The sequence below is a fragment of the Hibiscus syriacus genome, unplaced genomic scaffold (assembly GCF_006381635.1).
Source record: "Hibiscus syriacus cultivar Baekdansim isolate YM2019G1 unplaced genomic scaffold, ASM638163v2 tig00112344_pilon, whole genome shotgun sequence".
Classification (NCBI taxonomy): domain Eukaryota; kingdom Viridiplantae; phylum Streptophyta; class Magnoliopsida; order Malvales; family Malvaceae; genus Hibiscus; species Hibiscus syriacus.
The window spans coordinates 87,217-106,120 of record NW_024063307.1 but is presented as its reverse complement, the minus strand read 5'-3'; the positions used below and the strand labels follow the sequence as shown (position 1 = coordinate 106,120).

Below are 18,904 nucleotides of genomic sequence, written 5' to 3'. Positions count from 1 at the left end.
GAAACAAAAAATTTTGCTTATAGATGAAGGTTGCATACTCTGATAGGCACAAGCCAATTAGAGAAATCCAACATACAGAGTTAAACTATTAGTATGGAGTTTCATAATTTACATCTCAAACACCCTTTGCTTCTTTTATACACACTGATAATCGGTGCACACCATAATCGTCGTATCGTACGACCGAGCAAGGTTATTACCGTCGGCGATTTGAGGTTCTACCAAGGGTTGGTTATTGTTCTTCTCAAGCATTGTCTTTTACTTCCCCAAGGTCGATTCACTTTCTCTCGCATCTGTTTGAATTAGGCCACGGAAGAGTGGAACAATATCAGGGTTACAATACTACCAACCAACTTCAATTAATGTGCAGATGCCGTCATGCTAATGTTTTCGAAAAGTTTGGGGTTTTTTTTCAGGCTTTTCGACAGGAATCGGAGATCGAGTTTGCTGTTTGCCAATGCTAATGTAAATGCAAAGTGGGAATGGAAGAAAGAAGCATTACCCGATTGTTCTGCATTTCCATCATCTCTTCCTGCACCAGCCAAAGTGCAGTTAAGGTATGTCATCGACATCGACCCGACATTTTCGATACAAGGAATGTTATTCGGTCGATAAGACAAACCTGTTTCTCCCGCAATTCTCGGTTCGTTTCTTTTAGTTTAGCAACCTCGGCCTCGAGTTCCAATGTATAGGCCTGTAAGAGATTCGGTATGGTTAACATACAATCTAGTTTTGTACAATTGAATGGTACATGGCACTTGACACAACTCGCCTGCTTTCGAGCTCGTGACCTCGCAGCCGACTCTCGGTTCTTAATCATTCTCCTCTGCCTTCTCTCGACTACTTTCTCCACAGCTGGGCTGCATTTTCTCCCCTGGCCGAATGCGTAAGGAACCGGCGATGGCGGATCGGATTGCAGCATGATGGATTGAACCAGATTACCATTCATACAAGGAGCAATACCAAGTGTTTGTTGCTTGGGGAAAAGCGGTTGTTTCTGTTGTTGCTGCGATGATGACTTGAATCCACTCGTGTTCAATAGTAACCTCGGTCCGTCATCGTTCGAATCCGCCGGTCGAAACGCCAGAGCCGAAGCGGAGTTGTTACAGATGAATCTACCATTATTTGTCGTTCCAATCTGTGCCTTCAACAAGAATTCCTCCAGTGTCATCGCCCCGAGAGTCGGTCCCCTCGCCGGCGAATTCGCTTCTCCATCTTTAGCACTATCGGTTTCTTTCATCAAGTACTTCCATACTTCATCAACCGTCTTTGAACTCAGAGTCCTCGGCAAATTCGAAGGAACCGAAGCCGCCGCAGCGGCGGCGGCCTGATTCTCATCGGCGGTCGAGATATTCCTCAACAGTTCATCCATGTGCATCGATCCAAAGTCCCTCCCGAGTCCACCAAAGTTGCTCTGCAGCTCATCAAAGGTCAATGAGTATATAGATGATTGCCTAGCCAATGGGAAATCGCTGCCTGGCTTCGACCCGTCTCCTTCCATGCTTGGACCACCATCTCCAAAGTTGTTGAAATTCAGGCGAGACCCCATTCTTCTCCACAAATTTGCCCTGCAAATCCATCAACTGAAGCTATCAAACTAGCAAGAGAATCCGACCCATCTATGGGAACCCATAAAGGCTACAACTTTAACAAAATGGTAGAAAATACACAATCATACACAGAAACAAAACGATTTCTCCTGCAAATCCATCCAATTATGCAGCTAATACGCTGGAAGAATACATTTTCGTGTCGTTTTTCTCGAAAAAGAAACACCCAGATCCAAGAAATTCAATCCTGGAGCGGGAAAACCAATCAACACTCAACAAATGTGAAACAGCTATTTCCCATAAAACAACCCAAAATTCCAAAGCTTTAACGGAATCTGTTCATAAAAGCTATCAAGTGACAACAATACAAAAAGAAAAAAAGATATGAAATTTAAATTTCTTTATGAAAAGAAGAAGCTTTCACTACAAAAATATCTCTTTAACCCATTCAAGTAGTTCCCTTCATTAAGCAAAATAAACATAAGAAAACGACGAGAGAGAGACAGCAATGACAATGGGGGGGGGGGGGGAAAGAAAGAGAATGCTGATATTGTTTTTACCTTTTGATTTTATTTTTGCTAAAAAATTTGGGTTTAAAACAAAATAAAGAACTAACGTTGGAAATCGATAGGGAGAGCTTTTATGGGGAGAAACAGCTCTGGGGGGAAATCGTTTAGCTTTGTGGAGAAGACAAGTGTCTACTGCCGCCCCTACGCGGGGTTGATATTTAAGGTGCTTTCCCAGATTTTTGGTGGATTTAGCTGCCGGTCTAATTTCAGTTTCATCCCTTTACTATATGGAAATTAAGAATGTAGTACTTTTATTTTGCTTTGATTCTGGTATCTATCTCGCAAAAGTTGAGAAGTTAGTCCGATTGGATAACACTGTATATTTGGATGAAAAAAATAACTAAAATTGACATATTCTAAGGGTCAGTTTAGTATAGATTTTGAAAAACGACTCTTAAAAATATTGTAGAAACAAACTTTTACAAGTGTTGTACAAAAGTGTAGTTTAAAATTTAATTGTTTGAGAATACTGTTAAAATGTGAGTTTGAAAAGATAAAATATACATTATAGATATTAGGTTATAAATTAAAAATATAACATTTAAATTATATTTACAATTATATACAAATAATATTAATTTAAACTATAATAAATTTAAAACTATATTACTGTAGTTAGATTGCTAACACTAAAATAAATAATTTAGTCATTTACATGTAAGGATTAATTAGTAAAAATCGATAGTTGAAGGACTTACATGCTACAAATTAGCAAAGATGAGATTCCTAGATTTTGCAAGGCACAATATCAGATTCTGATGACGTTTAGTAGATGGATTAATTTACGAGATTTTATAAAATAGAGGGATGAGATTTGAATCATATCTGTAATATAAAATGGACGGATGAGATTGCTTTAGCATTCGGGGTGGCGCAACGTGGACCAATGAAAGTGGGAATCGGATTTTTGACTTGACGTCTACCGAACTCGGAAGAGAAACATGGATACTTTCTAGCCGTCAGATATGCTTTCCTATAAGATGATCGAATGGGTGTGATTGCTTTGAGTGATAGGATTTTTTTTACAAAGACCTAAAAATGAGGAAAATTAAGAAAGACTACCAATGTTACATTACCTCGATTCTTTTATATTATCGGTCACATATTTAAAAATATTTTTTAAGGTAAATTAAAATAATAATAACATAAAATTTTAAATAGAATGAGTATAAATAAAATTTCAGGTAGATATAGTCCGTAAAATAAGTAATTAATCGAAGAAAATTTTGATTTTAACATGGGTACAAAAATTTTAAGGTCGACACTACCAATGAAATAAATAACTAATCGAATAAAATTCATATTTCATGGTAGATAAACGTCTACTCTCACCAAGCCGTAGTTCCACCGCTATTTATTATAGAGTATGTAATTAATAAATTTTTAACATAAAATATTTAAATAAAAAATATTTTTAACAGAGACATATAAGAATAAATTAATCACCGTTACTAAAAAGGTAAATATATATTTTGGCACTCAAAACTCTTTTCTATCCGATTATATAATTGAATTTTTTTATATGACATTGATCGGGTTTTTTTTAAAGACAGTGGTCGGTTTTAGTATTATAAGATGATTATAAAATAATATATGTTTAATTTTTTTAATATATTAACAATGAATATATCTACTTACACATATGATTGTAATTGATAACAACAATCCTTTACCCATTGAGATCAATTGATGAATTCATATAACGTTGATTTTTTTTTATTAAATCTAGAGTTTATACAAGGTAGTATATGTTCAGAAAGTCTAAATCATTTGACAATAAACTCTCGTAATTAGGGGTGTTCAAATCTGGGTAGCCGAGTCCTCAAGTACTTGAGTGGCCCACTCGTGTCCTGACTTAGATGTTGCGGGTAATCGCGTACTCGGTTTTTTTTATAATTTTCAAATTATTAATTTTTTTTAAAAATACATAAGTTTAAATATTCAAATTACTTACTCCAACATCTAAATATATAATTTAAAAGTAGTTTTTTTCCAGTTACAGGTTTTTTATTTTATTAGTTTAATTTAATATATAAATTTATTAATAATTAAACATGTAATATTATTATATATACAAAATAATTGTAAATGAGTATTCAAGTAATCGGGTACCCGAAAAAAAATTAATTTTGTGACTCGGGTCAATCCCAGAAAATGTCAGGCTAGGTATCGACCCGAAAGTTATTTTTTTTATAAAAAGTACCTAGATTTTTTGATCGGGTCGCCAGGTTAAGTCATCCGGATCGTATATTTTTTAGCGCTCTTATTCATACTCTTATATATATATATATTTAATATTCAAACTCGATATCTTAAAAAAATAACAATAATCTTTTAATTATTATTTTTTTTATTCTTATTAATACTGATATTTAAATTAAAATATTTCACTTGAGAGTGCTATACGGTCGCATCATATCATCGCATGACCATGATGCCAATCCTCATATTGGTGTATGATGTCTGTGGAGTAGAGGCAAATATTTGACCCACGATTAAATGTGGTGTTTCAGTCGAACGACGTGGCGCCCACCGCACACCCACACCCTATCATGGTGGGCCCGCACGTTTGTAGTCTTAGTTCACGTCATTGAGTAATTTGTTATCAAACAAACACCCCCCACCCCGACAACAAAACCCCGGTGTCCCATCATTTGTTATCAAAGTTTATTGTTTTCGAAAAATATCTATCAAGATGAATAATTTTTTATAATTATATTTTTATGTTTAGTTTACCAAAAATATTATTATTAAATAATAACTCATTACTAATAATAGTTAGTTTATATTAAAATAATAAGAAAATCAATATCTTTAAATTTTTAGATAATGAATAATTTTCACAATCTTAGACATTAATGTGGGAAATCGGATTATTTCTCACATGAACGTAGTTTTAAAATTGACCTAAAATGTTAATATCAAAACCACCAAAGGTTACACAGCGGATAAACCCGTTAAACTATTGAATATTGAAACACAATGGAAAAATCGAATAAAAAAATAAAGGAGAGAACACACCAAATTTACGAGGTTCAACGAAAATATCGTCTACTCCTCGGGCACCACACCGGATGATAACTTCACTATCAACAAAATATTACAACAAATGAAATTCTTTAGAATTCCCAAAATGAGAGAATGAAGAAAACAAATGGAAGAGAGAACTTGTTTTGGGATGATTTTAATGAAATACTTAGACCTATTTATAGTTGAGTTCTAAGGACTAAACTTATAAATAACCTAATATTTTAAGGACCAAACATGAAAAATAAGTTGGCCACCTACCAAATAATTTTCCAATGAGTTGGCCACCAACCAAGATTAATTTTTCAATAAGTTTGCCACCGACCAAGATGAAGTTTCCAATCTTGCCAAACTTAATTTCAAGTCAAACATAACAATTAATACTTCTGAAATAATAATTTTTTCATATAAATATTTATCAATTCTTATTCTTCGAGTTTTACTCAAAATTATAAACATAATAATAATAATATACAAATGGTTTGATTTAATAAAATATTAATAAATTTGAGCAATTGAAATTATTTTATATTTTTAATATTTAATATATTAATTATTTTATAATTTTATGATGTGAAAATATTATTATTGTAAAAATGTTATTATTTAAAATAATATTTAATTTTAAGTTATTAAAAAATGTATCTTATACATTAAAAATTAATATATTTATCCGCTCCATATCACAATATTATTTTTCATATTATATTATATTTTATATAAATAAATATGATACTTATGAAAATTATTTAAAATTAAAAGTTTGATATATTAATTATATTAAATAAATGTTAAATGTATTTTTTCTTTAAACTTAAATAGTGTAATAATTAACATATTTTTATAAATTTTCATTCAAATATTTATAATCTAATATTAAAGTTTTACTTGTTAAAAAAATATATATCAAAAAAATAATTTGGTAAAATATGCATCCAATTAATCTTATATTCATCAAACAAAATACTGTAATCTTACATTCATGCTAATCAAACCAAACCGGGTAATACAACATTCTCATAGTAATGTTACATTCCGGTAATCTTATTCCCAAATGTAATATTAAATTTCGTAAACCAAACGTACGCTTATAGTAAGAAAATATTGAAAGAGAAAAAATGTTTAGTATATATATATATATATATATATATATATATATATATATATATATATATACAAAGTCGCTAAATTTTAATAAAATCAAAAATATTCATAATTACAATGAAGATTTATAAGTATAGTTGTAAACGTAAAATAAATTATAATTATGGCATTTTTCTATAACAATTGACACAAAAATTAGTCACCTAGATCACTCAATGATCAAAGAAGAAAAAGGTTAAAAAACTAACCAAAATTCTCGAACAAGATAAAGATTCGAATAAATCTTGCTGCATTGGCAAACGAACCACAAAAGAAAATGGAGTTATTGTAAGACCACCGACAAATCACAAATCAGAGTCAAACGACATGAGAAAACTATCCACAAACGCAAAATGTGTATCCAAATTAATCCGAGGATTTAAAGCAGGAAAGACCAACATGATAAAAAAGAAGTGTCTTCTTTATTAGTCGTGGTGATATCAACTCTAACCATGAGAAAAAAAATAAACGAAAATAACGGTCAAACGACCAAAAAATATCAAAATACGTAGATAAAAGTGCACAAAGACAAATGCGTCACAAAAACATACTTATTCTTATTAAAAAATTAAAAAAAGAAAAAATACAGCAAACATCAGACAACCAACATCAAAACGATGTTGTCACAAGTTAAACAAAATCAAAGAAGAAAAATTTGATTTGATCTATAAAAGATGACCCAAATTGTAAAAAAAAGGAGGAGATGAGGGGGAAAGCGACAAAGGTTTAGAGAGTTTTTTTAAATCGTACGATAAAATATTTTAGTAAAAGTTTGTTGAATTTTAAAAGAATAAAGGCTTGAAAATTAAATATATAAATTTTTAAAAAATAATTTTATAAAATCTTGGAAGAGATAAAATTGTTGAATTTTAAAAGAACAAAGGTTTGAAAATTAAATATATAAATTAGTCAAAAATAATAATTTTATATGTATTACGATTATGATAAATGTGTATCTATAAATATATTTAAAATAAAAGAATAAATATTTAGCGTTACGTGAAAATCACTTAGAGAGACGAAACTATGATCAAATATTAAGATTAATGAAGTATCTCATTTTAAAATAATACAAATATATTAGACATTTAATCTAAAATATTACGGGAGACAAAAATCTAAATTTATTTGAGTTTAAATTAATAAGGACCTAAAATGCTATTATACCAAAACATTATGAGAAAGGAATGGGATAAAGCAACAATTAACTCTTGAATTTAGTATTTTTTTAAATTTGGACTCTCTCTCTCTCTCTCTGCACAATCTCACACTGCCGCTTCATCAAAATGACGGAATACGGGAAAGGTGGACTAAAAAGTTCAGGGTTAGTTAAAAAAAGAGAAAATAATTTCATTCACAAAAAATACCTTATAATATACGATTTTAATTAATTTTTTTTGGATTTGCTAAAATGACCAACTAAATCGCAATGCGATTGATAATTCGCAACGCGATCTCCGGTATCGCAAATCAGTTTCCAAATTCGCAACGCGAACTTAGACTATCGCAATGCGAACTTGGACTATCACAATGCGAATATGTAAATCGCAATGCGATAGTCGAAGTTCGCATTGCGATAATCGAAGTTCGCGTTGCGATAGTCAAAGTTCGCATTGCGATAGTCGAAGTTCGTGTTGCGATAGTCGACTATCGTATTGCGATTTACATATTCGCGTTGTGATAGTCGACTATCGCATTACGATTTACATATTCGCATTGCGATAGTCGAAGTTCGCGTTGCGATTTATTCCAAATTCGTTGCGATAGTCTAAAATCGCAACGACTGGTGATATTGCTTTTGTTTCTTAAGAATTTTCTCTAAAAAGATATTATTCGCGCGGACGTGTCGAAGACACGTATTACCATTACCACGACCACGACCACGACCCGACCACGACCACGACCCGAGACGAGAATAAGGACCTAAAATGCTATTATACCAAAACATTATGAGAAAGGAATGGGATAAAACAACAATTAACTCTTGAATTTAGTATTTTTTAAATTTGGACTCTCTCTCTCTCTCTGTGCACAATCTCACACTGCCGCTTCATCAAAATGACCGAATACGGGAAAGGTGGACTAAAAAGTTCAAGGTCTAGTTAAAAAAAGAGAAAATAACCTCATTAATCAAAAATGCCTTATAATATACGATTTTAACCAATTTTTTTTGGATTTGTCAAAATGACCAACTAAATCGTAATGCGATCGATAATTCGCAACGCGATCTCCGGTATCGCAAATCAGTTTCCAGATTCGCAACGCGAACTTAGACTATCGCAATGCGAACTTGGACTATCACAATGCGAATATGTAAATCGCAATGCGATAGTCGAAGTTCGTATTGCGATAGTCGAAGTTCGCGTTGCGATAGTCGAAGTTCGTGTTGCGATAGTCGACTATCGTATTGTGATTTACATATTCGCGTTACGATAGTCGATTATCGTATTGTCGACTATCTCACACTGCACAATCTCACATTATGAGAAAGGAATGGGATAAAACAACAATTAACTCGGATGCATTACGATTTACATCCGACCGCCTATTCAAATCCTGCATCCGAGTGCACGTTGCTAAGCTCTTGCATGCCCTTGTTGTTGTTTCGGGGAAAGCTCAGAGTGTCTTTTTCTCCGGCAAGCTTGTTAATGTTTATGCTTACCTTGGACATGTCTCATTCTCGCGTCGCACTTTCGATCATAGCCCCAACAAGGATGTTTATACATGGAATTCAATGGTTTCAACTTATGTTCGTACCGGTCATTTTTGGGAAGCTGTAGATTGCTTCTATCGGTTTTTCTTGACCTCTGGACTTCGACCTGATTTCTACACTTCTGCTCCTGTGCTAAAAGCTTGTAAGAATCCACTTGATGGAATGAGGATACATTGCTTGGTACTAAAACCTGGATTCGAACGGGATGTGTTTGTCACCGCTTCCTTGGTTCATATGTATACCAGGTTCAGAGCTTTCAGCTATGCTCGTAAATTATTTGATGATATGCCATTGCGAGATATGGGTTGTTGGAATGGAATGATTTCTGGATACTGTCAAAATGGCAATGCTGCCGAGGCATTAGATGTTCTGAATGAGATGAGATTGGAAGGGGTAATAATGGATCCAGTTACTATTGTTAGCATTCTTCCAATTTGTGTACAATCAGATGATATTTTAAATGGAATGTTGATTCATGTATATGCTGTAAAACGTGGGTTGGAGTTCGACTTGTTTGTGTCTAATGCTTTGATTAACATGTACGCCGAGTTCGGTAAGTTGGCAAATGTGCAGAAGGTTCTTGATAACATGGTACTAAGGGATGTGGTCTCTTGGAACTCGATAATTGCTGCCTATGAGCAAAATGATGATCCAGACAGCGCACTAACTATATTCTACAACATGCAGCTTACTGGGATTAGTCCTGATCATCTGACTCTGGTGAGTCTATCGTTGCTCAATTAGGTGATTCTCGGAGTGCTAAGTCCGTCCATGGATTTGTCAAAAGGCGAGGTTGGATTCAGAAAGCTGTCATCTCTGGAAATTCAGTGGTTGACATGTACGGTAAATTGGGTGACATCAACTCTGCACGTGCAGTTTTCGATGCCCGACCTGTTAAGGACGTGGTATCTTGGAACACTTTAATCACCGGTTATGCTCAGAATGGTTTGGCAAGTGAGGCTATCGAAGCATTCAACCTGATGCAAGCGTACAAGGAGGTGGCACCAAATCAAGCAACATGGGTCAGCATCTTACCTGCTTATTCTAGCTTAGGCGCATGTATGGGAAATGTGGAGAACTAGATGACGCTATGTCCTTGTTCTACGAAGTACCCAAAACGAATTCCGTCCCCTGGAATGCCATAATATCTTGTCTCGGAATTCATGGGCTTGCTGAGAAAGCTCTTAGACTATTTAGAGAGATGCGAGAAAAGGGAGTGAAGCCGGACCACATAACTTTTGTATCTCTGCTCTCAGCTTGTAGCCATTCAGGTTTGGTCGAAGGTCAGTGGTTCTTTAACATGATGAAGGAAGAGTGCGGAATTGAGCCTATTTTGAAGCATTATGGTTGCATGGTAGATATGTTTGGTCGAGCTGGGCATCTAGAAATGGCATATAATTTTATAAAAAAAAACATGCTAATAAAGCCCGATGCATCAGTTTGGGGTGCCCTTCTTGGTGCCTGTCGAATTCACGGAAACGTAGATTTGGGTGCCATTGCTTCCGAACGCTTGTTTCAAGTGGATTCTCAGAATGCCGGGTACTATGTTCTGTTGTTCAACATCTATGCAAATATCCAGAAATGGGAAGTAGTGGATAAAGTAAAAACACAAGCCAGAGATATGGGATTGAGGAAGACTCCTGGATGGAGCTCGATCGAGGTGAATAACAAGGTTGATGTCTTTTACACCGGAAATCAAAGCCTTCCAAAATGTGAGGAGATATACAAGGAGTTGAGGAGTTTGAATGCTAAAATGAAAAGTCTAGGCTATGTTCCGGTCTACAGTTTTGTTTTGCAGGATTTCGAAGACGATGAGGAGGAGCATATCCTTAAGAGCCATAGCGAGAGATTGGCGATTGCTTTCGGAATTCTAACACCCCTCCTAAAACTCCAATCCTAATATTCAAGAACCTGAGAGTGTGTGATGATTGCCACAATGCAACCAAATACACATCTAAAATAACTGATCGAGAGATCAACGACCGGGACTCGAACCATTTTCATCATTTCATAGACGAGGTTTGCTCTCGTGGTGACTACTGGTGACGTGAATCAACAATGAATGAGGGATTACACTTTATATGTGTGAGCAGTCGAGCCGGAGCTCGGGTTGATTATCGGTTAACCGTGAATCCGGAACGAGTTGCACTTTCGAATCTGCTAACTGATCTGGCTTAGTCAAAAGTTTCTTTTCCATTTCTGAAGTCCAAGCACTGCTTTGTGCTTTCTTTCTGGGCGATGCCGTTCATATTACATGTCGTGTTCGTGTATAGTTTGCGAAACATTCGTTGTATTCGTGTCGTGTTTGTGCTAGAATTTCAAGTAGAGTCCGGTCGGAGTGATTCGGCCAGGGGGATTGTGCCAGATTGGAAGGAATATCAGGGTGTCCATGTTCTTATCTGGACTATGGTTCAAGCCAACATCGAAACAGAACAAAAGGGGGATCATAAATAGTTGAGTTGATTTTATTAGTCCCAAATCTTCCTAATTTCCAGCTTCGTTCTTTCATCATTATTGTTATCCGTATGAATAATTCAAATAATGGGTTATTGAAAATTAATATTCACGTTGATTTTAAATTCTCTGCATATTTTTTTATTTAAATCTATATTTAAATATGTGAAAATAATTAAAAATAGATTGATATATGTTGTTTAAAATTTAATATCTAAGGGCCTTTTGTTTTGAAGTCTTATCTAAGGGCCATTTAAATACGCTTAAATACATAAATGAAATGAATTTTTTAAATAATTTAATTATTATAACAAAAAACCTCAAATTTATAAATAATTATAAATTAATCATTAATTGACAGCTTTACCCATGTGGCCATAAATGACTAATTGGCCTTTTATAATCTAGAGTGGATCCACATTGGCTTACCAACCCCAACAAATTTGATGATTTTACAAACATAACGCCCCAAAGAAGTAAAATAATATAAAAAGATCCCTCCCCTCCCCTCTAACTCCCAGAACTTTTAGACCATATATGTGATTTAGTCCTTAGCTTATATCATTTTATACTTTGGTACGTAAAATTATTACTCACTTTTGTACTTGGCTATCATTTCATTCCAATTTATTAAAAAATTAATGGCGCCCAAAACGAATGCGCCACATTTCACATTCGTCTTAGATTTTTTTTCTTCTAAAAGAAGGTAAAATAGGGATTAAATTGAGAAAATAGATATAATTCAAAGGCTAACTGGTGTATAAACCCAAAATGTTTATATCAACAATAAACAATATGTGGATATTACCCTATATAGATATGCGTACACTTTGAGACGCCAGGTAACTCTCTAAAAGAAACGTCCCAAAATCTCCTCCCCCTTTGCTCCCACGACACCGAAAAACCTTAGCCGCCGTGAAAACACCGTCCGACGACGGCTCTGAACTCGATGCCGAGACGTTACCGGCCTCCGCAACAATCACGGCCTTTGTACAAGCAACGTTCGTGGTCTCCTGACGTGGAGCGAGACGAAGCGTGGCTGAGGAGGAAGGAAAGCCACGGCAGCAGCCTCCGCCGATCTCAGAGCTTCTCGAACGACGATTTGGAGGAGCTCAAAGGCTGTATCGAGTTAGGTTTCGGTTTCGAAACGGACTCGCCTGAACTGGATCCGAAGCTATCGGATACTCTACCCGCTTTGCTGTTTTACTGTGCCGTTAATCGTCAATATAGCTGTAGATTGCCGCCGACTTCGTCCTCATCTCCGACAGGTTATTGCTGCGAATCTGGCAACACTAGCAACATAATTGATCAATGTAAGTTTTAAGATTAAACTGGTTTTTCTTGTTAAATTCAATTAATTATATCAAAACCGGATTCTTAATTGTTTTATTTGATTTTAAAAAAATAGGCGACGATCCTGAGACGGTTAAGACTAGGTTGCGACAATGGGCGCGGTTGGTGGCTTGTTCGGTACAGCAAATTTCAGGGAGTCCGAACTTATAATTGCGTTTACTTTTTTCCTGTAAAAACCGATAACGGAATTGGACGTAATTAATTTCTGTTTGATTACACTTTTAATTTCTCAACTTCAATTTTGCATTGTTGTAATATAAATTTTGATTGTTGCTTTTTGGTTTCCGATCATTTTTGCCTTGTCATTTCTTTTATATATACACATGCACATAAAAGGATACGAAGTAACTTATCTCGGTGATAAAAAAAATCGTTGTTCTTACTAAAAATTACTGGATTGGATGTTCATTATGAAATGATCGATAATATTTAGAAAATATATCACCTTTGTTTAATAGAAAAAAGATTTAAACAAAGGGTAAATTACAAATTTTCTCACTGAATTTTATTTTTTCTCTTATTTTGCACAATAAACTTTTAAACTTTCAATTTAATCAGTAAACTTTTGGATTGCTCCTTTTTGATCAGTTTTTAAATAGTTAACGACGCTATGACATGACATACAATATAAAAATAATATTCTTCAAAAAATTAATTTTACATCAAAACGATATTAGCTTTTGAACCTATAAATTCATATTTTGTCTTCTTCATTTTTCTTCTTCTCTCTCCATCTCATCTTCTCTCCATCTTTTTTAAAGTTAACCATCATTTGCCGCGTTGGCCACTATTGGTCGTCGTCATTGATACTGACCGATGAGACTAAAAAAATTTCATCAAACTCACATGATGTTTTTAAACAAGAATATGGTGTCCGTTTAACCGAAAAACATCTATATCTTTCTCTATTAAAATGCTGACGTGGTTGTTAATAAAATTGGTATAATTATATGTTTGATATTCATTATTTCTATTTTTATAATTGCTTCAAGGAATTAGAGATTGAATTGCATCTGAAGTGGAGAATTCCGAGAACGATAGTGCGATACGAATGCGATCAGGGATCAAGAGAGGGGACGGGTGCGAGGGATTTTAATCAATCCTTTCAATCAAACTATCATCGTCAAAGGTTCTTACGATTCCAATCTGACTGGTCTAAACTCCAACTCCAACCATACAAGGTCTTTAGGCGATTACTTCATGAGTCCTGGTCTGGACTTATTGTTGCGGCAAATGAGTCGGACAGTTCCGTGTGTTTGGATGATCTCGAGGCTGGTATGGAAGCGAAGGAAATGGCATGTAAACACAAGTTTCACCGCTAGTGTATATTGCCATGGTTCGAGCTTCATAGTTCCTGCCCGGTCTGTAGGCATCAAATGTCTGTCTATGAATCAAAACTCGATTCGGAGAGGCCGAGGGCTAACACCGACCGAACAGAAAACGAAAACAATGTTCACGGTATCAGTGAGGGAGCGAAAGCGATGCTTCATGAGATGCTCTTGCAACCGAATAAAATAAATTAAATAATTAAAATTAATAAAATATCTTCCAATCTGGTAATGACATATGTCACCATTGACTCGAGATTAAATTTATTGAATTAAATTAAAATTATGACTAAATTGAAAGAATGTAGAAATATTAAAGATCAAATGTGTAATTATACCGATTTTATTAGCGTCAAAACTTCATATCTAATGGCAAGTGACTTATTGAATGCATTTAAATAATTGGGTGATTTGATTGATAAAAATTAAAAAATGGTAGTTAAAATAAAAAAATATTATAATTAGAAGGCCAATGATATAGTTTACCCTCATTGTTTTAATTAATAGATAGACCCTAAACTCTGTATTTATTCCTAATCCAATATCCAAATACCCAATGCCCATATAAAATCAAACCCAACCCAACTAAAAGTAAAAATATTAACCCAACCCAGAGATTTAAATATAAACCCAATTGAATTACCCAGAAAATTAATTTAATTTAATATATAATTAATTATCAATCAATTAATCTAATTAAATAATTTCAATACATCAAATTTTAACCTTTAATTTAAAATAAGTTAAGGATCAAATTATAAATTATTATTTTTATTAATGTGACGTGTCACTAATGTAACACGAGTTAACATCTGAGTGATCATTTTATGATAAATCGAGAGCAAGAAAGCTAAAATAGAAGTGACAATTAGTATATAACCTCAATTTATTTATGTTTAGAAAGTTCCAAACTTTTAAGGTTGCGTTTGGTTCACGGAATGTAAGATTACCAGTGGGAATAAAATATTACCAGGGAATAGGATTACTGGGAATGTTGTATTTTGTGTTTGGTTGGTTTAGCAGGAATGTAAGATTACCGTGTTTGGTTAAAAGAATAAAAGATTATTAGAATGTATATTTGACCAAATTGTCCTTATTATATATTTGTATAATATTATAAATTGTAAAATATTTATATATTTTCTTTAAAAAATTAAATTCATAATATTTATATAATTTTTTTACAAACTTAAAAATATAAAAAAGGTTTAATAAAAGGGTAAAAAAAATTAATCTCTGAACTTCATATAAAATTTTAATTATATATATATTTTTAAAATCTAAAATAATTTAAGGATAAATTTGTAATTTAACCTTCATAGAATTTTTATTATTCAATGACAGAAGAATGATATTTTTGAAAAAAAATAAAAATTTAAAGGTATTTTAGTCCAAAAACACCGGTAATGTTACAATACCTAAGGGAAGTGAGGTAATGACATTCCCGGTAATATACCCAAAAAATATACTATTGGTAATAAAATATTACCGAAAATGAGATTCCCGACCAACCAAACATGGAAATGTGGGATTTCCATGAGAATCCAACAAACACCTCTAAGGAGAAAAATAGGTTCCTCCACTATCTGACCTACGTAATAGTCAAAGCTTTAATCAGTGATAACTTTCTGCAACTTATTTTACCTTTTTTTAGTTGGCAGTTGAACTTGAATTTGTCGAAGGGATCAAAGTGAAAATAAAGATGATGTGGGGGGACCTTCTTGCGTAATTAGTCTTGTCGCTTTAGGGTCTTTTGAAGCTCGACTCTTGGAGTTGATCATGTCCAGATTTCTTGCTGTGTCTGTCGAATTTAAATGTTAAAATGGACCAGTTAGCAAAATACCAAAACTCCTATTTTCCGACCAGAAATAATAAAATAATATAAATGTTAATAAATTATTATTTGGTTTATTAATAGTACAATTTGATTGTAATTTTTGAAGATACATTTGAAGGTTAAATTTTTTTTTTTGACAGCTTGAGGGTTTAATTTTAACTCGTGTCGTATAGACCATCAAATTTCATCTGAGATTGAATTAGTATTTTAATTCGCATGTTCAGTAATAAAACGCTGCGTTTTGCGTTTCTTCACCGTCCACCGTTTTACACCGCCCACATACAATAGACTTGTTCTGACTTCTGAGACAGCTGTACCCAGTTTTTAGCTTCCGTTTAACCCATACGCGTAGACCAATGTTTTCCTTTTTTTATATTTTTTATTTTAATTTATTTTGGATGTTTTCGATTCGCGTTATTATATTAAAAACCATGATTAATTATTTTTTTTAGAAATAATCTCCTTGTCAGATTAGTTAGAAAAATAATTCCTAAATTATTCATGTATGATATTTCACGTTCTGCAAAACGTGAGGTCGGACCTCGTTTTTTTATGAAAATCGAGTTTCATGCATTTAATATTGTCTTTATCCAAAATTAAATGATTTTATCTGAAAAATTTGATGAGTCTCACGTCCTATAAAAAACAAAATATATTAAACGCATTTTATAGAACACGACATAATCCTACATAGCCTGTTTGAAGGTTATTTTTTAACTAATCTGACCCGGGTATTTCTCAAAAAAAAATAATTAATAGGATTTTTTAATATAATAACGCCTTTCCAATTTGTAAGGAGCACAAATGCACAAAGTTTGAGCTATGAAATAGTCAAAGCCTTAATCACTAATAGTACTATTACTTTATTTATTTGGAAAAGTTCACAAAACAAGTTCGAATAATTATAATTAAAAAAGCCAAAATATATCTGAATGAAATGTATACATAATAAAATTAAGGGTTAACTACACGATTGATCACATTCGTTTATGTTTTATCAATTTTTCCTCATTGATTTCAAAAAAATATAATCTTTGGCTGTTTTCATTTAACGGATTGATGACATGGCTCGTTAATAAAATGGTTTAATTTTATTTTAACCCCTAAAAATTAGATAAAATACTTATAAGGGATCTTTTTATAAATCTAAAGTAGTTTAGTGATAAATTTTCAATTTACCCTTTTTTAATATGTTTTCTTCCCAAACTTAGCTTCTCCTCCGCATGCTCCGATCAATTCTCCGTCGAAATCTCCAACCATTTCATCCCCTCCACAGTCGAAGTCTCCATTGCCAAAGTCTGCGACTTCTCCTACCTCATCATCGCCGCCTGTCACGCCTCCACCAATTCTATCCCCATCCGCAACTCCCTCAGCTTCTTCGAGTCCAACGGTTCAATCCCCAACGATTGCATCTCTGGTGTTGTCGCCCGTGAGTTCTCTTCTTTTATCGACTACAAGTTCTCTTCCTTCACTGATAGCAAATATGGCAATCGTCAATATACCACATCATCACAACGTTATAGAGATAACGATAGAGTGAGTAAAATGATTCAATTTGTAAAATTCATTGAGCAAATTAAAATAATTAAAAATAAGATAAGTAATATAAAATAGAGTAAAAAATTTAAAAAAATAAATAAAATTAAGTGAATAACTATATAGTTTAGAGAAAATCGCCTCAGTGACCAAAAATGCCTTATAATATACGATTTTAACCAATTTTTTTTGGATTTGCCAAAATGACCAACAAAATCGCAACGCAAAATAAAAATCGCAACGCGATCCCCAGAATCGCAAATCAGTTTCCAAAATCGCAACGCGATTCTTGAAAATCGCAATGCGATAGTACAAATTCGCATTGCGATTTTCCAAAATCGCAACGCGAATATGAAAATCGCAACGCGAACACATAAATCGCAACGCGTATCCGTAAATCGCAACGTGTATCCGTAAATCGCAACGCGTATGGGTAAATCGCAATGCGTATCCGTATATCGCAACGCGTATCCGTAAATCGCAACGATAATACATAAAATCGCAACGCGTATCCGTATATCGCAACGCGATATTTAAAGCGCCATTATAATCGCTACGCGTATTTTATTTTCAAATTACAAAAACGAATATTAAGACAAAATCCCGTAATCGCAACTCATAACCTAAAACCTAAAATCACAACTCAATCCCATCTCCATCTCTCACTCTCTACGGCGAAGAAATCCGTCCCATCTCCGAAGATTTCCGTCCCCATCTCCGGCGAAATCCCTCACAACCATTCACGGTCAGAAATCCCTCACAATATTCAGAAATGGAAAATCAACCTCCGAGGGTTAGTTTTTTTAATTATTTTTATTTTGAAACGTTTGCATTATTGTAGGTTTTTCATATTGAAACTGATGATAAGTTTACTGGTCATTTCAATAATAGATTAACCATTTCACTTAGATTTCATTTCGCGTTACGATTCTGTCGTTGCGATTTTCATTTCGCGTTGCTATTCTCTCGTTGCGATTTTCAAGTTAGTATTTGTCTTGTCTTTGTTCTGTCTTTTGGTTGAAGTAATGCAATCCATTCAAGTTTCAATTTGCAGAAGAGTCGCAACGAGATAAATGAAAATCGCAACAAGAGAATGACTGTCGCAACGCGAAATGACAATCGCAACGAGAGAATCGCAACGCGAAATGAAAATCGCAACGAGAGAATCGCAACGCGAAACCAAAATCGCATTGCGATTTTCATTTCGCGTTGCGATTCTCTCGTTGCGATTTTCATTTCGCGTTGCGATTCTCTCGTTGCGATTGTCATTTCGCGTTGCGACAGTCATTCTCTCGTTGCGATTTTCATTTCAACCAAAAGACAAACAGTGTTGCAAATTTTAGTTTCAAGAATAAACTACTACTTTTTATGTTTATTGTTTTTGGTATATCTTC

The 18,904-nt window shown here is 33.8% G+C and overlaps 2 protein-coding genes and 1 pseudogene across 4 annotated transcripts; 2 read left to right on the top strand and 1 right to left on the bottom strand.

Annotated features, from left to right (window-relative positions):
- On the bottom strand, nucleotides 1-2,228 carry LOC120178150 (ABSCISIC ACID-INSENSITIVE 5-like protein 7). 3 transcript variants are annotated; one of them, XM_039184090.1, is made up of 5 exons: nucleotides 2,111-2,228; nucleotides 773-1,568; nucleotides 623-694; nucleotides 503-532; nucleotides 1-293 (listed from the first exon to the last, which is right to left on the bottom strand). In XM_039184090.1, exons 2-5 carry the CDS (start codon nucleotides 1,547-1,549, stop codon nucleotides 219-221), a joined length of 954 nt encoding a protein of 317 aa, XP_039040021.1. In that variant the 5' UTR covers nucleotides 1,550-1,568; nucleotides 2,111-2,228; the 3' UTR covers nucleotides 1-218. The 3 variants fall into 3 exon arrangements, with proteins under 3 accessions (XP_039040021.1, XP_039040022.1, XP_039040023.1); XM_039184091.1 differs by lacking the exon at nucleotides 2,111-2,228 and adding an exon at nucleotides 1,679-1,854; XM_039184092.1 differs by lacking the exon at nucleotides 2,111-2,228 and having other exon boundaries at nucleotides 773-1,666.
- A 6,543-nt stretch (nucleotides 2,229-8,771) lies between these two features.
- LOC120178208 lies at nucleotides 8,772-11,438 on the top strand (annotated as a pseudogene).
- An 885-nt stretch (nucleotides 11,439-12,323) lies between these two features.
- On the top strand, nucleotides 12,324-12,959 carry LOC120178207. Its single transcript, XM_039184139.1, has 2 exons — nucleotides 12,324-12,769; nucleotides 12,865-12,959. Exons 1-2 carry the CDS (start codon nucleotides 12,406-12,408, stop codon nucleotides 12,957-12,959), a joined length of 459 nt encoding a protein of 152 aa, XP_039040070.1. The 5' UTR covers nucleotides 12,324-12,405.
- The last annotated feature ends 5,945 nt before the right edge of the window (nucleotides 12,960-18,904 follow it).

Bases quoted from the DNA above. Each gene is read 5' to 3' on its own strand.
- LOC120178150 (XM_039184090.1), bottom strand. From the start codon at position 1,549: ATGGGGTCTCGCCTGAATTTCAACAACTTTGGAGATGGTGGTCCAAGC. The intron at 533-622 runs GTTTGTCTTATC...TGGCTGGTGCAG, and splicing joins GAGAATTGCGGGAGAAACAG to GAAGAGATGATGGAAATGCA. The intron at 294-502 runs GTAATGCTTCTT...TAATTCAAACAG, and splicing joins TGGAAATGCAGAACAATCGG to ATGCGAGAGAAAGTGAATCG.
- LOC120178207 (XM_039184139.1), top strand. From the start codon at position 12,406: ATGCCGAGACGTTACCGGCCTCCGCAACAATCACGGCCTTTGTACAAG. The intron at 12,770-12,864 runs GTAAGTTTTAAG...TTAAAAAAATAG, and splicing joins TAGCAACATAATTGATCAAT to GCGACGATCCTGAGACGGTT.